The sequence below is a fragment of the Mandrillus leucophaeus genome, unplaced genomic scaffold, assembly GCF_000951045.1.
Source record: "Mandrillus leucophaeus isolate KB7577 unplaced genomic scaffold, Mleu.le_1.0 Scaffold165, whole genome shotgun sequence".
NCBI classification, from domain to species: Eukaryota; Metazoa; Chordata; class Mammalia; order Primates; family Cercopithecidae; genus Mandrillus; species Mandrillus leucophaeus.
Window position 1 is genome coordinate 2,833,263 of NW_012101643.1, and position 22,069 is coordinate 2,855,331.

At 45.3% G+C, this 22,069-nt stretch overlaps 1 protein-coding gene and 1 pseudogene across 2 annotated transcripts in view; both read right to left on the minus strand.

Annotated features, from left to right (window-relative positions):
• Positions 1-22: 22 nt before the first annotated feature.
• Positions 23-1,481, minus strand: LOC105536897 (annotated as a pseudogene). The gene has a single exon (XR_001005639.1). The product of XR_001005639.1 is annotated as an alpha-enolase pseudogene (transcript).
• Positions 1,482-1,618: 137 nt separating this feature from the next.
• The window catches only part of EDARADD (EDAR-associated death domain), a 115,616-nt gene continuing 95,165 nt past the window's right edge, over positions 1,619-22,069 (minus strand). Inside the window, exons 4-5 of the mRNA XM_011976385.1 lie at positions 16,589-16,634; positions 1,619-2,456 (exon numbers count right to left, since the gene is read on the minus strand). Coding sequence (XP_011831775.1) covers positions 2,074-2,456; positions 16,589-16,634 — 429 coding nt within the window. The 3' untranslated portion in view covers positions 1,619-2,073. The remainder of the gene's footprint in view (positions 2,457-16,588; positions 16,635-22,069) is intronic.

Consider the following 22,069-nt stretch of genomic DNA (forward strand, 5'->3'; position numbering starts at 1 on the left):
TTTTTTTTTTTTTTTTTTTTTTGAGATGGAGTCTCGCTCTGTCACCAGACTGGAGTGCAGTGGCATGATCTCGGCTCACTGCAACCTGCTTCTGTAGAAGTTCTAAAGAAGCGGTGCAAACTCCACGGCGGTGGGCGAGGGGAGCTCACTAGCAGCGGCCCCTACAAACGTTGGTCAGGGGCCTTCGGCTGCCCGAGCTGACACGAGGGGAGGGGTCTAATTAGCCACCAGGTGGCTGAAGGGCTTGCCTGCCCACAGCTTAGTTGGCCGGGGGGTTTCTGAAGTTCCTGCCAGCAAACTTAGCCTTGCTGCCAAGCTCCTCTTCAGTTCTGAGGAGCTGGTTGTACTTGGCCAAGCGCTCAGATCAGCAAGGGGCACCAGTCTTGAGCTGCCAGGGCACAGCCCCACCACCACGTCAGCAATGAAGGTATTTTCAGTCTCCCCAGAAGGATGAGACACCATGACACCCCAACCACTGGCCTGGGCCAGCTTGCACGCCCGGAGGGACTCAGTCATGGAGCAAATCTGGTTCACTTTGAGCAGGAGGCAGCTGCACGCCTTCTCATTCACCGCCTCGGCCGTCCTCTTTGGGCTGGTCACTGTGAGACCATCCCTCACTACCTGGATTCCTGCACTGGCCGTGAACTTCTGCCAAGCTCCCCAGTCATCCTGGTCAAAGGGACCTTTGACAGACACCACTGGGTAGTTTTTGATGCAGGACTTGGACAGATCAGCCAGATGGTCAGGTGAGATGTACCTTATGGGGTCATCGGGAGACCTGAATTCCAGGTCATACTTCCCAGACCTGAAGAACTCGGAGGCCGCTGCGTCCATGCCGATGATCACCTCATCAGTGTAGCCAGCTTTCCCAATCGCAGTCTTCAGCAGCTCCAGGCCTTCTTTATTCTCCAGGATGTTGGCAGCAAATGCGCCTCCATCCCCCACGCTGGTGGCATCTTTCCCTTATTTCTCCTTGATGACATTCTTCAGGTTGTGGTAAACCTCTGCTCCACTGGGCATGGCTTCCTGAAGTTTGCCACACCGACTGGTGGCCAGCTTGTTGGCCAGCTTGTTGCCAGCATGAGAACTGCCATTGATGACATTGAACACCAGGACTGGCAAGACGACTTTGGGGTTGCCAGGCAAGTCGGCAATGCGGTGGTACAGGGGAACCCCCTTCACAACAGCGCCAGCTTTGCAGGCGGCGAGGGAAACCCCAGAATAGCGTTCCCACAAATTGAGATTTATTTTCTGTTCCATCCATCTCGATCATCAGTTGGTCAATCTTCTCTTGTTCTGTGACGTTCAGTTTTTTTCTAACCAGGGCAGGTGCAATAGTTTTATTGATGTACTCAACAGCCTTTGAGACACCCTTCCCCATATGGTGAGTCTTATTATTGTCCTGGAGTTCTAGGACCGCACAGATACCAGTTGAAGCACCACTGGGCACAGCAGCTCTGAAGAGACTTTTTGAGGTCAAGAGATCGACCTCAATAGTGGGATTCCCACAAGAGTCAAAGATCTCCCTGGCATGGATCTTGAGAATAGACGTGGTGAATTTCTAGCCACTGGGTCTCATCGCCTAGGAGAGACGTGGAGGGTGCTGCAGACACTGAGGTGAGCGTTCCTCATTGCTGTTTTCTTTGAAACCGTGGGAATGGCACTGATCAGGAAGAGATGTTACATATAGTGCTGTGGGTATGTCTGGGCCTATCAGCAGTCTCAGGACCTATTTAAATCTTTAGCCGTATTTCAGGGAGAGGATAATTTTATTTTCATCATGGCATGAATCCATTCCGACTGCAGGACTTTGGCCCTTAGCGGATACTAGAAAATATGCTTTCCTAATTCCAGATTTGAATATTAAATTAAAACAGATGTGCAAAACTAAACAGACAGAGATCCACCACCGAAACAAGCTACCCCTCCACAAAACTACCAGCTTTGGGGAAAACCAGTGTCCACCGTTCCACGTCCTCATACTAAATTCCTACAAAAGAACAGATTCACATTCCTTCTTCACCTGTGGTTGTTTCAACGTCCGGAGAGGCCAATGAAGGAAGAAGAAGAGCTCTAGAAGTGCCTGGAGGGGTCTCCACGCTCCCGCTTGGGCCACTCCTCGTCCACCCACCTGCGCAGAACCTTCTCCACGTCGGCCCTGTGGTAGAGCCTGCAGAGCTCCATCAGCTGGCCCACCGTCCTCTGACTGTTCCGCAGCAGGAACTCCAAGGTGGGGCTCTGTGGCCTCTGCTCCAGGAAGCACAATTCATCATAGGACATCCCCCATTTGCTTGCAAAATTCCTCCAGTTTTTCACCGTTGGGTGACACGGATCCAGCTTTATCCTGATCACATCTAGTAAGTCCTGATCATTGAGCAAGTCACTGATGGTGGGGGCCCGGAGCAAGCAGGAGGAACAAGTACAGTTTTCTTTGCAGGAGTTGTCCTTGCTGATCTCTGCAGGGAGAAACAATTTAGTCCACAGGTCAACAAGAGGCCTAACATATGCATTCATTTCTTACATCCTTTATGTTCCTGCTGAATTGTCAAAAGCATCATATGGAAGACTATTTCAGAATTCTCATTTCTTTTTTTTTTTGAGATGGAGTCTCGCTCTGTTGCCCAGGCTGGAGTGCAGTGGCGTGATCTCAGCTCACTGCAAGCTCCGCCTCCCGGGTTCATGCCATTCTCCTGCCTCAGCTTCCTGAGTAGCTGGGACTACAGGCGCTGCCACAGCGCTCGGCTAATTTTTTGTATTTTTAGTAAAGATGGGGTTTCACCATGTTAGCCAGGATGGTCTCGATCTCCTGACTTCGTGATCTACCCGCCTCGGCCTCCCAAAGTGCTGGGATTACAGGTGTGAGCCGCTGTGCCTGGCCTAAGAATGCTCATTTCTAATAATGTGTTACTCTTTTTTTCTTTTCTTTTCTTTTTTTTTTTTGATACAGGGTGTCACCCTGTTGCTCAGGCTGCAGTGCAGTGGCATGATCTTGGCTCACTGCAACCTCCACCTTCCAGGCTCAGGTGATCCTCCCACCTCAGCCTCCCGAGTACCTGGGACTATAGGCACGTACCACCAAACCTGGCTATTTTTTTGGTAGAGATGGGGTTTCACCATGTTTCCCAGGCTGATCTTGAACTCCTAGGCTCAAGTGATCTGCCCAGCTTGACCTCCCAAAGTGCTGGGATTACAGGTATGAGCCACTGCACTTGGCTGTGTTATTCTTCATAGCCAAAGATGGGTTGCTTTGCTGGAAGGAGTAGGAATTTTTAAAGCCTTTCTTTCCAAGACTGTCTATGTCTTACAGTGTGCATCTGTGACACTGCTGGCCAGAATAAGGGCTCCAGCAAACAGAACTCTCCCGAGGCACAAAGGTCTGCAGTGCCCGTGAGTAACCAGCCCACACCTGCATGCACCTCAGCCCTTGCCCCTTCCAAGTGACCAGTCAGCCCTGACAGTTTAACACCAAACACACCATGTCGGCGTGTACAAAACTGCACACTTCTTTGAAAGATCTTTTAAAAAAAAAAAAACAAAAACAACGCAGACATGAAAACTGGAATATCCACTCCATATGCATATTTGAAAACAAGCGATAGTTGATAGTGCCAGAAATCTTACTTTTTAAATTTACGGCCCCCTTATCAGCCCTCTGCCTTTACCTGTGCTTTCTTCACCCATAGGCTCCCTCTGAAGTGGCGCCAACACCCTGGGGTGTGTGCGGTGGGAGGGAAAGAGGCGAAAACCCAGCAGGAGGCTTTTCAGCTGAGCTTCAGCATGAAGAGCATGCGCCCACACCAGAGGAAGAGCCGCCTTCCCACTGAATCTTGAAGACTCAACTGCAGCCTCATTTGACGAGCAGGAGGCATGTTAGTAGGAGGACAAAGTTTGTAGGTGAGAGATGTGGACAAGTCATTTGTAATAAAGTATTAAGTGGTGTCTAAACAACATGGCAAATTAAGCAGCTTAAATTCTACAACAACACGGAGTCTCACGAGCCCTCTGAATTCAGATTTTAATAGCCAAAGGCCACTTTGCTTGGAAAATGGCCTTTGCTTGGAAAGGCCACTGGCTTGGAAAATTCTGGGGAAGGTTATAATAGCCTTTACTATATATATGACGTTGAGTCATGGCCTTCCCAGTTTGGGAAGGTAAAGAATTTGGACAGAGGGAGTAACTCTGGTGATCATAAGGGAGCAAACCAGCAATCTTGAGGCCAGTGGAAATTCAAAGGCAATAAAACAAGAGCCATGAAAATATGCTCATACTCTTTGACCTATTAATGTAACTCCTGGGAATCCATCCTAAGGAGATAATCCAAAATACGCATTTACAGAAACATTGTTATCACCGTGTTATTTACATTATTGAGTTTCAAAAACAACCAAAATGTCTAAAGTTAGGGGACTCGTGAAATAAATGATTGTACTACTTGATGGAATATTATTTAAGTAACTATGAAGACAATATGGCAACCTAGAAAATGTTTGTGATGTTATGGGAAAAATGCAAGATAGAAAAAAATGTATGAATTCTACGATTAGAACTACATGAAAATCAATGAGTGGATAAAGAAAATGTGATATATATATATGATATATGTGATAAATGTGATATATATATCACATTTTCTTTATCCACTCATTGATTTTATATATATATGATGAAATACTATTTATCCATAAAAAGGAATTAATTAATGGCATTTGCAGTAACCTGGATGGAATTCGAGACTATTATTCTTTTTTTTTGAGATGGAGTCTCCTTCTGTCACCCAGGCTGGAGTGCAGTGGCGCGAACTCGGCTCACTGCAAGCTCTGCCTCCCGGGTTCACGCCATTCTCCTACCTCAGCCTCCCGAGTAGCTGGGACTACAGGCACCCGCCATCATGCCTGGCTAATTTTTTGTATTTTTAGTAGAGACAGGGTTTCACCGTGTTAGCCAGGACGGTCTTGATCTCCCAACCTTGTGATCTGCCCGCCTCAGACTCCCAAAGTGCTGGGATTACAGGCGTGAGCCACCGTGCCCGGTAAGACTATTGTTTTAAGTGAAGTAACTCAGGAATGGAAAACCAAACATCGTATGTTCTCACTCATAAGTGGAAGTGAAGCTATGAGGACGCAAAGGCATAAGAATGATACAATGGACTTTGGGGACTCAGGGGGAAAAGGTAGGAAGGGGGTGAAGGATAAAATATACAAATCGGGTGCAGCCTATACTGCTCGGGTTATGGGTGCACCAAAATCTCATAAATCACCACTAAAGAACTTACTCATGTAACCAAATACCACCTATTCCTCAATAAACTATGGAAATTAAAAAAGAAAAAGTAAAAAGCACCCTGGGAAAAAAAAATTTCTCCCTGGCCAGTCACAGTGGCTCACACCTGTAATCCCAGCAATTTGGAAGGCTGAGGCAGGAGGATCACTTGAGCCCAATAGTTCGAAATCAGCCAGTGCAACATAGTGGAACCCTGTCTCAAAAAAAAACACTAAAAATTAGCCGGGTGTGCTGGCGCATGCCTGTGGTCTCAGCTTCATGGGAGGCTGAGGTGAGTGGATTGCTTGAGCTTAGGAGGTTGAGGCGGCAGTGAGCCGTGACTGCACCGCTGCCATCCAACCTGGGCAACAAAGTGAGACCCTGTCTCAAAAAAAACAAAAATTCTCTCTGTGCACCTTTTAAGAATACCTGAACTTCCCTATGTACACTTAAGCTTCGCTGGGGTGCTTAGACTTTCTTTTCTGTATCTGTCCAGTTACCAAGTCCCAGCCTTCCACTCCATGCTCCCCATGCTCTCTTCCTGTTTTATTTTCCATGACTGCCTCAATATAACTTGTGCTCAACCAAACTGGACTACTCAATTCCCTGCATTTTCTTTTTTAAAGTTTAATTAAATTAAAAAAAAAAAAACACTGGCTGGGTACAGTGGCTTCTGCCCACAGTTCCGGTGCTTTGGGAAACTGAGGCAGGAAGATTGCTTAAGGCCAGGAGTTCAAGATGAGCTTGGGAAACACAGCAAGACCTCCATCTCCACAAAAAAATTTTAAAAATTGGCTGAGTGTGATGGTGTGCACCTGCAGTCCCAGCTGCTTGGGAGGCTGAGGCAGGAGGATTGCTTGAACCGAGGAGTTCTAGGTTATAATGAACTATGACTGTGCCATTGCACTCCAGCCTGGGTAACAGAGTGGGACTGTCAAAATCCCTAATCTAATCTCAGTGTAGAAAATTTGGAATATATACACACACACACACACACACACACGTGTGTATATATATACACACACACATATAATATACATATATACACATATAATATGTATATATACATATAATATATAATACACACATATAATACATATATACACATGTAGAATACGTATATGTACACACATATATAATACATATATATACACATATATACACATATATATTATATATATATGAATTTTGGATAAACTATTAACGGTTAGGTTTTCCCCAATTCTCCTGACTGAGTGAAGATGTGATGCATACCTTTCACATAAATTTTGGCCGCATCTTTAATCATCTCACCACTAACAGGATAATTAAGTCAAAAGAATGAGCCTTCTAAGGCTACTGGTGCATATGCCCCAAATTGCTCTCCAGAAAGAAAGGCTGTACCAGTTTACAGTATGAATTTTTTTCTTTTCTTTCTTTCTTTTTTTTCTTTTTTTGAGACAGTCTCGTCCTGTCATCCAGGCTGGAGTGCAGTGGCACAATCTCAGCTCACAGCAACCTCTGCCTCTTGAGTTCAAGCAATTCTCCTGCCTCAGCCTCCTGAGTAGTTGGGATTTCAGGCACCCGCCATCACACTCGTCTGATTTTTGTATTTTTAGTAGAGATGGAGTTTCACCATGTTGGCCAGGCTGGTCTCAAACTCCTGACCTCAGGTGATCTCCCCTCTTGGCCTCCCAAGGTGCCAAGATTACAGGTGTGAGCCACCACGCCCAGTCATTTCCCCTTTGTCAGCGCCAAGTATTCGTTTTAAAAATCTCTTTTTAAAGGTTCTTAAAAAGTGGTAGGTTAAAAAATCAGGCCTTATTTTTTTCTATCTCCATGCCTTATCAGTGTTTCCTTCATGATCTGAATGTCTTCCTTCTCCTTCTCACCGAACTTCCTCTATGGCACTTCTCTTCCTCTAATGAACTTTACCCATCCTAGAAAACCCACTCGGATTCCCCCTTTCCATGAAGTCTTCCCGGCCGCTGTCTGGAATTCCACCTCACTTGGAACCCCCACATCATTTTGTTTGTATCTCCTGACCCCGTCTTGTAGTGAGAAACACTGTACGGTTTTCTTATTTCCATGCAACACCTTAAAATCCTGAGAACAGATAGGCATCTCTGCTCCTGCCTCAGCCTCCCGAGTAGCTGGGACTACAGGCGCCCGCCACCACGCCCAGGTAATTTTTTATATTTTTAGTAGAGACGGAGTTTCACTGTGTTAGCCAGGATGGTCTCGATCTCCTGACCTCATTATCCGCTCACTGTGGCCTCCCAAAGTACTGGGATTACAGGCGTGAGCCACTGTGCCTGGCTATAATGCAGTTCTTATAATGACAAATAATTCATTTATATCCCTGTAAATCATGTATTATAAATACAATCACAAGCATGGAGAAAAGTTTGGAAGGATCTATAACAAAAATGTTAACAATGGTTAATTTTGGGTGATGAGAACACAGGTGACTAATTTTTTTTTTTTTTTTTTTGCTTATGGATATTTTCCAATTTTCTATAATTATTGTGTTTATTTGAATACTATATGTATTTTTGAGACAGGGTCTTGTTCTGTGGCCCAGGCTGGAGTGCAGTGCTGCAATCATGGCTTACTGTAGCCTCCACCTCATGGGCTCAAGCAATCCTCCTGCCTCAGCCTCCCAAGTAGTTGGCATGCATCACCACACCCAACTAGTTTTTTGATTTTTTAAAACTTTCTGTAGGCTGGGCGATATGGCTCATGCTTGTAATCCCAGTACTTTAGGAGGCTGAGGGGAGAAGATCACCTGAGGTTGGGAGTTCGAGACCAGTCTGACCAACATGGAGAAACCCCATCTCTACTAAAAATACAAAAATTAACTGGGCATGGTGGCACATGCCTGTCATCCCAACTACTTGGGAGGCTGAGGCAGGAGAATTGCTTAAACCTGGGAGGCAGAGGTTGCGGTCAGTTGAGACCATGCCACTGCACTCCAGCCTGGGCAACATGAGCGAAACTCCATCTCAAAAAAAAAAAAGTTGTTGTAGGGACAGGGGTCTCACAATGCTCCCCAGGCTGGTCTTGAACTCCTGGGCTGAAGCAATCCGCCTCCCTCAGCCTCCCAAAGTGCTGGGATTACAGGTGTGAGCCACTGTGCCTGGCCTAAAATAGACATTTTTTAATGTCATAAAAAAATAAGGATTTAAACTGCTAAGTCCAGAATTATATGTAATGGTGTCTCAAGTTCCCTTTCTTGTCTTGTCTTTGTAAGAGTTAGTGTTGGCAATGTTACCATCAAGAAGGAAAAAACATCAGAAAGTTTCTGTCAGGCTTCTTTATTTATTTATTTATTTATTTATTTATTTATTTATTTATTTATTTTTGAGACAGTGTCGCTGTTGTCAGCTCGGGCTGGAGTGCAATGGCACGATCTCAGCTCACTGCAACTTCTGCCTCCCAGGTTCCAACCATTCTCCTGCCTCAGCCTCCCCAGTTGCTGAGATTACAGGCACCAGCCACCATGCCCGGCTAATTTTTGTAGTTTTTTAGTAGAGACAGGGTTTCACCACGTTGGCCAGGCTGATCTTGAACTCTTTACCTCAGGTGATCTACCCGCCTCGGCCTCCCAAAGTGCTGGGATTACAGGCATGGGCCACCACGCCTGGCCTAGAAAGTTCCTTTAAACTGAGTGTATGAAAAGCTCTTATTTCTTTGAACAATCATATCGACCATTATCAGTTTATTTTAAAAAATGATATGCCAAAAGATCTACTAAAGTTTTTGTTTGTGTGTGTTTTCTTTCTTTTTTTTGAGATGGAGTCTTGCCCTTGTTGCCCAAGCTGGAGTGCAATGGTGCCATCTCGGCTCACTGCAACCTCCACCTCCTGGGTTCAAGCGATTCTCCCACCTCAGCATTCTGACCTAGCTGAAATTACAGGCGCCTGCCACTACTCCCAGCTAATTTTTTTTGTATTTGTAGTAGAGACGGGGTTTCACCATGTTGGCCAGGCTGATCTCAAACTCCTGACCTCATGATCTGCCTGCCTCAGCCTCCCAAAGCGCTGGGATTACCAGCATGAGCCACCGCGCTCGCCCTGTGTGTGTTTTCAATAACACAAGTGACAAACCATTTCCTTAATTGGAATCTACATGGACTGCTAATATAAATGAATCTATAGCTGCCTTTTAGAATTACAAACTCTAATTAGCTCTCTGGAGGACTTAACACAGAGCAAACAAGGTTTTTTCCTATCAAATACATTTTGTCCTGCTATACTTTAAATTACTATCATATATATTATACATGAAAGGTTAAACTGGGTAATGCCTTAGAGAGGGGAGAGAAAGACTTCGGACCAAATAAGTCCTTATCAGAAATGGAGAAAAACGAGATTATTTATTTTATTTTATTTTATTTTATTTTTGAGACGGAGTCTCGCTCTTATCGCCCAGGCTGGAGTGCAATGGGGCGATCTTGGCTCACTACAAGCTCTGCCTCCCAGGTTCAAGCGATTCTCCTGCCTCACCCTCCCAAGTAGCTGGGATGACAGGCGCCTGCTACCACGCCCGTCTAATTTTTGTATTTTTAATAGAGACAGGGTTTCACCATGTTGGCCAGGCTGGTCTCAAATGCCCAACCTCAAGTGATCCACCTGCCTTGGCCTCCCGAAGTGCTGGGATTACAGGTGTGAGCCATCGCACCCAGTCAAAAAATGAGATTATTATTTGATGCTTCTCAAATAACAAGCCCAGGGTTGCTATACAGTGGAAATTCAAAAATTATCTGCTAAATGAACAAATGAATGAGAACTGTGTATTGTCCCTGGGGGACAAAGTAGATTTGTTATTGTCGCTTAATGAATCTTAATACCTAAAGAGGGAACTTCTACTAAAGGAGAAAGAATGTAGCTGATATCTGCTAGCAGTAAATAGATACTGATGGAAAATACTGCAGAATTGGCCTTAAAATACAAAAGATGGATTAATTCTAGGTTTGAGGAGAAGAGAGGGTTGTTGAAAAATTAATTATACATAAAAATTCACTTAGATTCGCTAATAATTGGGATCCCCATTTGCCATGTTTTGACTCTTGACCTGTATATTTTCCACTGGTGCAAAGCAAGAATGAAGCCACGACAAGTCATTTATGTTGACTTCCTGTTTTAAAGGCCAAAGCCCCGAAGGTCTACTCTTGGGCAGTCTAGTTTGAGCAGTGGCTCAAACGAAGAAAACATTTGTCAGGTGAAGAAGGGCCAGGTTCCTTGTCATCAGAGTAACTGTCATGATGAAGTGACAATTAACACAGTAATTATCACTATCAAAATTCTTGTGCCTAACGTATGGTAGCCCTGCCCTGAGTCCTTGACAAGCATAATCCCAAATCATCCTGATTCTGGGTCTTTTTGGATGGTGCTCTTCAAATCCCAATGCTCCAACTTCCTCAGGGCTTGAGGTCTCAGGGCATTGAACCTCTAGGAATGTCAGACTCCTCATCTCCTCATCTATAAAATGGAGATGGCAGTATTGCCTGTATCTCTTGGACTAAATGAGATGAGGGACAAGATGCCATTTTTGCCAAGTCTTATGCCAATGTTCTTTAAAGATGTTCGGTTTTGATTAGTCAGGTGTGGTGGTGCACGCCTATACTCCCAGCTACTTAGGAGGCTGAAGGGGAAGCTTGCTTAGCCCAGGAGATTGAGGCTGCAGTGAGCCATGATCGTGCTACTGCACTCCAAGATATTAGGTTTTAGATTTATTTATTTATTTAGAGACAGAGTCTCACTCTGTCACCCAGGCTGGAGTACAGTGGCACAATCATGGCTCACTGCAGCCTCTACCTCCCGGGTTCAGCCTCCTGAGTAGCTGGGACCACAGGTGCACACCACCAGGCCCAGCTAATTTTCTTATATTTTTGGTAGAAACAGGGGTCTCACTATGTTGCCCAGGCTGGTCTTGAACTCCTGGACTCAAGTAATCCACCCACCTCAGCTTCCCAAATTGTTGGGATTACAGGTGTGAGCCACCACATCCAGCTAGTTTTATTTTTTGAAGGAGGCAGGGGAAGAAAGAGGCCCCAGGCCATCTCTCAGCGCACCTCCTCTGCTGCTCCTCACTGCCCACACCCATCCTAGAACACTGAGCTCAGTCCAGCCTCAGGGCGTTTGCCCCAGCGAGTTCCTGTCCCTGGCATCCTCCTGTCTTAGATCTCCACGGGCCGGGTCCTTTGCATTGTTCGGGTCTCACTGCCCCTTCCGAGCTAAAGTGGCACCCTCCCCCTACCAGGCTTAATCCCATTAACCTGGCTTATCTTCCTCAAGGCACCTACCACCATATAAAATGACTTACTGATTCTGTGTTTATTGTCTGTCTCTCCCAACTAGAATATAAGCTCTAAGAGGAAAAGGTCTTTGGATGTCTGGTGTCACTGCTGCACACCAGGCACACAGCAGGTGCCCAATAAATATCTGATGAATACATCAAATGAATGAGGAGTGTGACAGTTCAAGAAAAAAATCAAATGAGAAATTAGGCTTCTTAGCAGCCCAAGAAGAGTTCTCTATCTAGAAGTTTTCAAACCAGCTGACGCAAGTGTTTTTGGTGTTAACCAGGCAGCTGCAAGACTGCTATGGAGAGGACACCGTGTACCATGGAGATTAATGGCATGAGCTTTGGAGGCAGCTAACCCCGCACAGATGTGCGACTTGGACAGGTTACTGAGCTTGCTAAGCCCCCGTCTCACTCTCTGAACAGGGATAATGACACCTCTCTCACACGGTGGTTGTGAGGATTAGATGAGGTAATCCTTTAAAGCCCCCATCCTAGCACACGGTAAGAAGCATGCAACAATGAATAGCATAGCTGTGGGGAAGCATTAATAACCAACAGCCTTTTTCAGGAGAATCGCTTGAGCCCAGGAGGTGGAGGCTGCAGTGAGCTGAGATCGCGCCACTGCACTCCAGCCTGGGCGACAGAGCAAGAACCCGTCTCAAACAAAACAAAACAAAACAAAACAAAACAAAACAAAAAACCAAACCAACAGTCTTTTAAAAAGCAGTGGTTCCCAACCTTGGTCATAGGATGGACCCCCCCAACCCCCCACCCTACCAATCCCCCAGGGAAATTTACAAAACCCCTGATGTGTGGTCCCACCCTCGGAGATCCTGATTAATTAGTCTGGGATGCAGGGAGGACACGGGAATTTTTTAAAGCTCCCTTGGGACTTCTAATGTGCAGCCAGGACTGAAAACCTCCGCCGGCCTTGAAGACATCTCCAGATTAAGTATTTAGTCAGGAGCGCCTGCCAAAATTAGGTTTTGGAATTACACCCACCTCTCTTTGTGAGACACCATGTCTGTTGATGGTTAAGAGTTCTTGGATACGCAGTGCTTCTCCACACCCACAACCTGATAAGTGGTTTTCCATGGGACATTTCTCCCCCCACCCTCCGCCTCTCCATCGTTTCTCACTCAAATATTTTAAAATTATACTGTAAAGAAGAGTTCAGGAATCAAGCATGCTCATTAATGTCATTTAAAACAACTGTTAAAAAAAATAAGTGACTGGTAGTGTCTGTATCTAACTCATAAGTTTGTGGCTGGCGGGTTATAAAATATGGGTCAATTAACAGTTAATTGTGAATTGGAACAAGATTCACAATGCACACATGTCATGATTAGTTAGGCGTAGAAATGGCTCCAGTCAGGATGTTGGCAGCGGTTCACAGACTGACTTAATGTGCCTCCCTGCAGGGAAGGTGCCCTTTCATCTTGCACCCTCTGGCTTTTGGAGAGTGACTGCCACGGGAGTGTCTCCCTCCACTGCTGCAAGAGGACTGTTAGCTCTCAGGTCATTTGTAAGGATGCTCCCCGGGATAACCAGGTCTTGAGTTCGTTCAAAACCATTAGAGAGTAAACATTTTATATTGGCAACTTCAGAGATAGCTAAGTACTGTGGTTCTGAAATAAAATAACTCTATCCCGGCCGGGCGCGGCAGCTCACGCCTGTAGTCCCAGCACTTTGGCAGGCCCAGGCGGGCAGATCACGAGGTCAGGAGATCGAGACCATCCTGGCTAACACGGTGAAACCCCATTTCTACTAAAAATACAAAAAATTAGCCGGGCATGGTGGTGGGTGCCTGTAGTCCCAGCTACTCCGGAGGCTGAGGCAGGAGAATGGCATGAACCGGGAGACGAAGCTTGCAGTGAGCCGAGATCGTGCCACTGCACTCCAGCCTGGGTGACAGACCGAGACTCTGTCTCAAATAAATAAATAAATAAATAACTCTATCCCAGGTGGTTACACATGATCAGATTTGGAGGCTGCAAAATACCAACAAGTGTTGAAGTAGAGTCACATCCTTGTGCAGTAATGGTTATTAAGGGGGTATAATCATGCTTTTTTTTTTTTTTTTCTGTGTGTGGTTTCCAATGTGGTTGGAAATAAACATAGTTAAATTACCAGTTTCTGGCTTTGATAAATCATTGGAACTTGGGGCACACACACACACCCCCACATTATTCATCATAAGAGTTATATATTAGCAGCTTTCGGAAAGTGATGAAGAATTATTTTTACCTACTAAGAAACTGACCCAAGGGCTTTTGGTGGGCGTTTGATCTCTTAACCAAAGGGGAAGAACAACGTGATTTCGTTTTCTCTAAAGCATCCTTTTAAGGAGACATTAAGTTGGCAGCAGCACTGGGAAGTCTAACTGACAGGTTGGGTGGATCCAGGCAAGTAAATCATGCAGGGCCTCAATTGTGTCATCAAATAAAACTGAAGTAGAGAAAGCACGTGAGAAAAAGAAGCAAACTCTCACATACAAAATGACCCAGGTTGGGCTGGGCGTGGTGACTGAGGCCGGTAATCCCAGCACTTTGGGAGGCTGAGGCGGGTGGATCACCTGAGGTCAGGAGTTTGAGTCCAGCTTGACCAACCGTGGTGAAACTCCGTCTCTATTAAAAATAGAAAATTATCCGGGCGTGGTGGCACATACCTGTAATCCCAGCTACTTGGGAGGCTGAGGCAGGAGAATTGCTTGAACCCAGGATGTGGAGGCCATGCCATTGCACTCCAGCCTGGGCAACAAGAGTAAAACTCCGTCTCAAAAAACAAACAAACAAACAACACTCTGGTGGTTCATTCTGACACAAGTAAAAAATGTTTGAAGATGACCAGAAGCCTGATTAAAATTAATCTACTAATTAATAATGACTATCATTCAGAAGAGTCCTTGAAGGGTTTATAAATATTTCTAAACAAATTTCTGTACTCATTTTTATTTTAGCTAACGTGCCACATTAGTGTGTGGGGTGTTAGTCTTTAAAGAGTTTAAATATAGATTTTTAAAATTAGAAAATAAATATGTGCTTGTCATGGCAAACCTGAAAATTCAGATGAGCATATGGAAAAAATTAATGCTCCCATTACCCAGGCCAACCACAGTTAACCTTTTAGAAATTTCCTTGGTTATTTACCATGCAGCAAGGTATACTTACCGACATGTGATCATTTGTTATATATACATTTGTATACACAGATTAAATGCGGAGGGGCGTTTCCGATACCAGCTCATGTTAGAAATTTCAGAAATATAGGATAGTGGAAAGAAAATAAAAACTCACCAGGCATGGTGGCTCATGCCTGTAATCCCAGCACTTTGGGAGGCTGAGGCGGTTGGATCACCTGAGGTCAGGAGTTTGAGAACAGCCTGGCCAACATGGTGAAACCCCATCTCTGCTAAAATTACAAAAATTTGACGGGCGCAGTGGCTCACCATTGCACTCAAGCCTGGGTGACAAGAGTGTGAAACTCCATCTCAAAACAAAACAAAACAAAAAAATCTATGGAATGAAAAAGAAATCACCTAGAACTGCACCTTCCAGAGAGAACTGCTGCTCACATGCTGGTATTGGTGTATTTTCTAATATCATGTTTCTAAGGGGAAAAAAAGTTGAGTATGCATTGCATGTTCTGGTTTCTCAGCTTGGTTACCTGGGCTGATGATAGCTGCCCTGAGGGCTCTGTGGGTCCCCTACCCTGCTTAAGAAAGAAATAAACAAAACTCTGGTGGCTCCAGTCAGTCAATGTATGCTTTACAAGATGTAGAAAATGTTGGTGAGGTCTTTTTATTATTATTATTTTACTAGCATTTTATTTTGAGACGGAGTCTTGCTCTGTCGCTCAGGCTGGAATGCAGTGGTGTGATCTCAGCTCACTGCAATCTTTCCCTCCCAGGTTCAAGCAAGTCTCCTGCCTCAGCCTCCTGAGTAGCTCAGATTATAGGTGCCTGTCACCATGCCTGGCTAATTTTTGTATTTTTAGTAGAGATGGAGTTTCGCCATGTTGGCCATGCTGGTCTTGAACTCCTGGTCTCAAGTGATCTGCCCACTTTGGCCTCCCAAAGTGCCGGGATTACAGGTGTGAGCCACCGCACCTGGCCATTTGCTAGCTTATTTTAATGCTTACTCCCTCACTCCCTATCCCTTCTGATTAATTAATGAGAAATTTAAACATTGCAAAAATGTCTGTCTTATGATTAAAAAAGGGGAGGGGGGAGAAATAAACTTTAATGTTTCTTTGCTTAAACACACTGAAAGCAGAAAAGGAGCAGGACTAACATCTGGCCTAACGTCAGGAGGGCTCCTTTGGCTACCCAAGTAGCCAAGACACACAGAGAGAGATGACTCAGCTGGCTTCTGGTCCCTTCCACCAAGCAACAAACAGCACGTTCTCCACCAATGCTATGGCTCTTAGAACTCACAGGGAAGGAGAATCCGTTCAGTCCCGACTGGCTGGATCCTAAACCTGCCCCATTCAGAACCCTGCCATGCCCCTCACATGCAAAGGAAGGGTAGTGCAGAGAAAATACCCTTTGAAGGCTTTTGTGAAGTCTTGTAAGATAGGGCTTTCCCTGCAGTTTGCCACGAGTAGGAAGTTGCTCTATTCTGCAGTACAGATTTTAAAGTTAATGATAAACATAGTCTCAAATTACTTTTATTTTATTTTAATTTAATTTTTTGAGATGGAGTTTCACTCTGTTGTCCAGGCTGGAGTGCAATGGCGCGATCTCGGCTCACTGCAACCTCCGCCTCCTGAGTTCAAGCGATTCTCCTGCCTCAGCCTCCCAAGTAGCTGGGATTACAGGCGCCCGCCACCACGCCCAGCTAATTTTTGTATTTTTGGTAGAGACGGGATTTCACCATGTTGGCCAGGCTGGTCTTGAACTCATGACCTCAGGTGATCCACCCACCTCGGCCTCCCAAAGTGCTGGAATTACAGGCGTGAGTCACCGACCCCGGCCTCCAATTATCTTTAATTCAGTCATACTAGCTATTGGCCCAGATATTTTTTAGAATAAATCATTTACCTGGAAGGGGATCTCCAGTGCTATCTGGAAAGCCATTTTCTTCTCCCTAAAAACCAAAAAGCAACCTTCATTAAAATCATATCCAAATGTGAATGGAGATATTATCCATCTTCCAACTTACTTAAATTTCCACCAAAACCCTGGGGGCTGGGGTGGGTGGAGGGACTGGATCTTGAGAATGGTATTTTAATGGGAGGTGAACCCAGCATCTGCCTCTAGAATATGAGCACCTTGAGTGCAGGGACTTTTGTTTATTTGCTCCCTGTGCTGTCCCAGTGCCCAGAACAGTGCTTGATACACAGCAGACACTCAAACTTGCTAAATGCCCTAGTGTCCCTATTTTTAAAAATTGTCAGCTGGACACCATAGTTTGTGCCTGCAGCCCCAGCTACTTGGGTGGCTGAGATCACTTGAGCCCAGGAGTTGGAGGCTGCAGTGAGCTATGACTGAGCCACTGTACTTCAGCCTGAAAGACAGCAAGATCTCAAAGAAAGAAAAAAAAAAGGGTATCAATGCAAGCAACAATGTGCTATTTTTATTTTACATTATGGGTTATCTTCCTTATTTTATTTCTTATCTGCTTTTTGTCTGTCAGGGCTTGTCTGTCGATCCAGGTTACAATTCTTTCCCTTTTCTATTTATTTCAGTATATATCGCAAAGCAGCTAAAACCAACTATGAAAAAGTGGTGTCCAAATCTCTTGAGAGACAATCGTGTTTCTGCCCTTCTGACTGGGGTTCCATTTTTATAATCAGGACCATGCTACAGGGATGTGAGGGATGATCTTGGAGGGGTGTGTGTGTGTGTGTGTGTGTGTGTGTGCGCGCGCGCTTCCCATGAAGTCAGCAGAGGAGACCGGTCCCAGTATACCTTCGTTTATGTTAACTCCATCTTTCTACAACCAAATCTTTCTTATCAGCTAATGCCACCTCCCACCCCACCCCCATCCACAGTACTGAAGAAGCACAAGAGGCCAGTCAGAAACCCTGGGCTTTAGAACCTCAGGCACAGTGCCAGTGAGGGTCTCAGATCCCCCGTTTGTGTACTGAGGTAGCTGTGGGATTAGCTCAGCTCTAACGTGCCTCTATTTTCTTGGGTCTGAGAGTTTCACCTGTCAAGATGTGCTAAATCCGTGGTGTCAATGTGTTTTAAGCATTTTTTTTTTTTTTTTTTTTTTGAGATGGAGTCTCTCTCTGTCACCAGGCCGGAGTGCACTGGAGCAATCTCGGCTCACTGCAATCTCTGCCTCCCAGGTTCAAGTCATTCTCCTGCCTCAGCCTCCTGAGTAGCTGGGATTACAGGCATGCGCCACCACACTCAGCTAATTTTTGTATTTTTGTAGAGATGGGGTTTCACCATGTTGGCCAGGATGGTCTCCATCTCCTGACCTCGTGATCTGCCCGCCTCAGCCTCCCAAAGTGCTGGGATTACAGACGTGAGTCACTGTGCCTGGTGTGTTTTAAACATTTTAAACAATCTTTCTCTCTTAATCTTCTCAGAGGAGCCTTTTGCCTCATCCCAAGCTCATCCATCCCCATGTCTCAGCCGTGTACATACCTTCACCTAACCACAAACCTAGATTTTTTTTTTTTTTCCACACAGGCACATTCCCATGTGTTACCAGCTAGACTTTTCTCCTAAGTAATCTAAATATTTCTTATCTTTGCTGGAACTAAAAACCAATTTGCTTACCATAATTCATACAATTTCTTTTCGTTTAGTTGAAGTCGTACTTTCTTCTCACATTTCCCTTACTCAGGAGTGTGTGCGTGCATGTGTGTGTGTGTGTGTGTGTATCAGAGAGAGTGAGTGTGAGAGAGAAAGAGAGAAACAGATGAAGAGACAGAGATGGAAAGAGAGAATTATAGTGAGTCTCTGAGCAGATAGAAATCTCTCTCTATGCAACCTTTTGTTTTATTTCAAGGCTAACCCCAGAAGCCCCACGACTTTAGGGACACTAGTCATTACTCTGCAGGTCATGTGGAGACCTGCCTTTTCGCATCTGCATCACTCCTGCAGGATTGGGCAGGTATGTGGACTCTTTTATCAACACAGTCACGGTTCTGCTCACTGAATTGGAAACCTGGGCTGAGGAAACAGAAACAGGAACTTCAGGTACTCTCGAGAGATACAAATGTTAGAACTTGACAGATTTTGTGGTATTTGAGGTTCCTGCTAAAACATGAACTTGACTCTAAGTAGAAACTATGTTACTTGGCATATTTGACTTGATTTCTCATAATCGGGAGAAAATTTTACCAAGGTCAATGTCTGGCCAGAATCATCCCCGTGATGCAGACAGGGAATATGAATTACTTGTCAAAGTTGATAACGATAGAATTTAGATTAATATGCATGATCTTTGTTCTTAGCTCTGATTATCAGGTTGCGCTATGTTGTGGGTTTGTTTTCTAAGAGTGAAATAGGGAAACCACTGATTTTTGTGGGTTTTGTAGTCTTAATGAAAGCATACACATGCCTTTATTCAACACCTATTTATTGAGCAGCTAATATGTAAAAGCCCCCATACTGCAATGCACAGACAAAGATAAAAGGACCTGAACCCTTGACCTCAAGATATGCTGGGAAATGGAGACCACTTAAACAACTAAAATGCAAGGCACGAGATAGTGAATTCCAAGAGAGGGGTACAGATGAAGTCAGAGCGGAAAGGTGTCTTCTGATGAAAAAAATCAGAGGCAGTCTCTTGGAGACAGACATGTTTGAGACGGAACCTGCTGAAATCCGGGCAGTGGGGACTTGAGAGGAAGAAGCATCTAATCTTAAGCAAAAACCATGAGAGGGGCAAGAGGGAGATGATTCAGAGATCAGGCTGGAAGTTAAGAAAAACAAACAAAACAAAAAGAAGCGGGTGAGACAGGTGAATAGACTGGGGCCTGTCCAAGGAGCTGGACGTCATTCCAGACAACAGGGAGCCACTCAGGGGCTCTTGTCTGAAGCAGGGCATCCTCACAGGTGTCTAAGACCAGCGCAGGAAATACCTGCCGGGCTACAGTGTAGGACGCGTGGGGGAACAGAACATGTGGAGGCGACGGACAGAGAAGGGGGAAGAATGACATGAGCAAGGATTAATGAGACTCCGCATCACTCCTCCAGGAGAGAAGGGGATGAAGCGAGAGCCGCTGTAGAGATGCGATCACTGGGGAAAACAGGAAAGGAGGTGAAATGCAGAGCAAGCTGTGAAGAGGTGACAGAGAAGACAAGGGCAGGCTCACACACAACAAACTTGAGAAACCTATAGGAGCTGAAAGCATGGTCCTGGTCTCTGGGAGAGGCCAGGGCAGGAGATGAAAATAAGGATGTCGAAGTGATTACGAAAGAAATGACTGGAAGTGAAAAGACAGCTGTGAGGTCACAACCCTCGAGAAGGACCTGAGAAGGACACGTCAGTGGCAGAGGAAGGAACGAAAGGACAGCAGAGAAAGGAGGTTAGAGAGGGGAAGAAAAGCAGGGGAAGCAGTATCAAAAGTTGCAGCAAACGGCCAGGCACGGTGGCTCATGCCTGTAATTCCAGCACTTTGGGGGGCCGAGGCAGGCCAATCGCCTGAGGTCAGGAGTTTGAGACAAGCGTGGCCAACATGGTGAAACCGCGGCTCTATTAAAAATACAAAAATTAGCTGGATGTGGTGGTGAGTGCCTGTGATCCCAGCTACTCGGGAGAGTGAGGCAGGAGAATCACCTGAACCTGGGAGGCGGAGGTTGCAGTGAACCGAGATCACGCCACTGCATTCCAGCCTGAGTAACAGAGCAAGACTCTGTCTCAAAAAAAAAAAAACAAAAAAACAAAAAAACAACGATTGCAGCACTCCAACCCAGGTGACTGAGTGAGACTCCATCTCCCAAAAAAAAAAAAAAACTTGCAGAAAGAGATGGACTCTGAGCACCAAGTGAAGACAAGACTTGGTGAGGAGGAGACGAGCAGCAATTTTGAAAGCCGTTCTAGCAGAGTGGTGGCCGGCTGATACCAGGTAGGCAGTGAGGCCATGGAGATGGCTGAAGAACACGCATGTGGTTATGTAGGCCTGAAATGCCACCCTCCCCAGCCCTTCCATCTGCTTAATTTCTCTTATCTGTAGAGCCTCAGCTTAGACATCACTTCCGCTAGGACACCTTCTCCAAACCCCCAGTCTGGGTTCTGTGCCCTGGGCGTTCCCCAGGCACCCTGTCCATGCACCCCACAGGATGCCTGTTCCACTGGGCCTGAAGTGTATTCAAGGAGCAAGGGATGGACCTTGATGATGAAAAGACACCATTTCTTTGGAGATGGGACAAAGAGGGAGAAAAACGGGGGCAAATCTGGAGAAACGTGGAGGGAGGTGAGATATCTGTTGGCCCAGCCTCCATGTCAGGGGATAGGAAGCAGAAACGGGGAATGGGCAGTTACCGTTCAATGCATATAGAATTTCAGTTTGGGAAGACAGAAAAGTTCTGGAGGTGGACGGTGGTGATGGTTGCGCAACACCGTGAATATACTTAATGCCACTGAGCTGTGCACTTAAAAATGGTTAAAATGGGTCAGGCGCGGTGGCTCACGCCTATAATCCCAGCACTGGGGAGGCGAGGCGGGCGGATCACCTGAGGTCGGGAGTTCGAGACCAGCCTGGCTAACATGGTGAAACCCCATCTCCACTAAAAATACAAAATAAGCCGGGCATGGTGGCGGGCACCTGTAATCCCAGCTTCTTGGAAGGCTGAGGCAGGAGAATCACTTGAACCTGGGAGGTGGAGGCTGCAGTGAACCGAGATCTTGCCACTGCACTCCAGCCTGGGTGACAGAGTTAAAAACGGTTAAAGTCGTAACTTTTAAGTTATGTATATTTTACCACAATAAAAAATGTTTAAAATGTGTTCTCTCAAACTATGTGGGCAGTAGGGAAGGCGACATGCTCGACATACTCTGTAGAGCCCTGTGCCAGAGTGACACGAAACAAACACTATTCCAAGGATAGAGAAATGCCGTGTGAATAGCATTTATGAAACAGGAGAGACGGGAAAAAAATGCGGCATCTCTAAATTAGATTAATCTATGATTTTAAATATGTGTGTGTAAATTAATGTAATAACTTAAATCATATAGGTATGCATTTGCATAGTCGGTCTACCTTCCTAAAACTTGATGTTAATTTTTCTTAACACTGGCTGGGAAGAACTTCTCACTTCTTTAACTGGCGTGGTGTGAGGCCTGGACATGGGTTGTTTTAAACATCTCCTTAAGAAATGTTAAGGTGTTGCAGAGTCGAACACCTATGTTTTATATTCAAGTAAACTAAAGAAAACCCCCATTTTGTAAAACCTTCTCATTGTAAGAACAAGAGAATTATCTTATATTTGGGCAAAATGTATTAACTGCTGCCAAGAATTCTTTGAACAGAGAGTTGGCTAAGTTCCATGAATTTCACACCTTGGTTATTTTATAAACTGACAGTCAAGCCCCATTTCTGCTCAGGGAGCTGAAAGCTG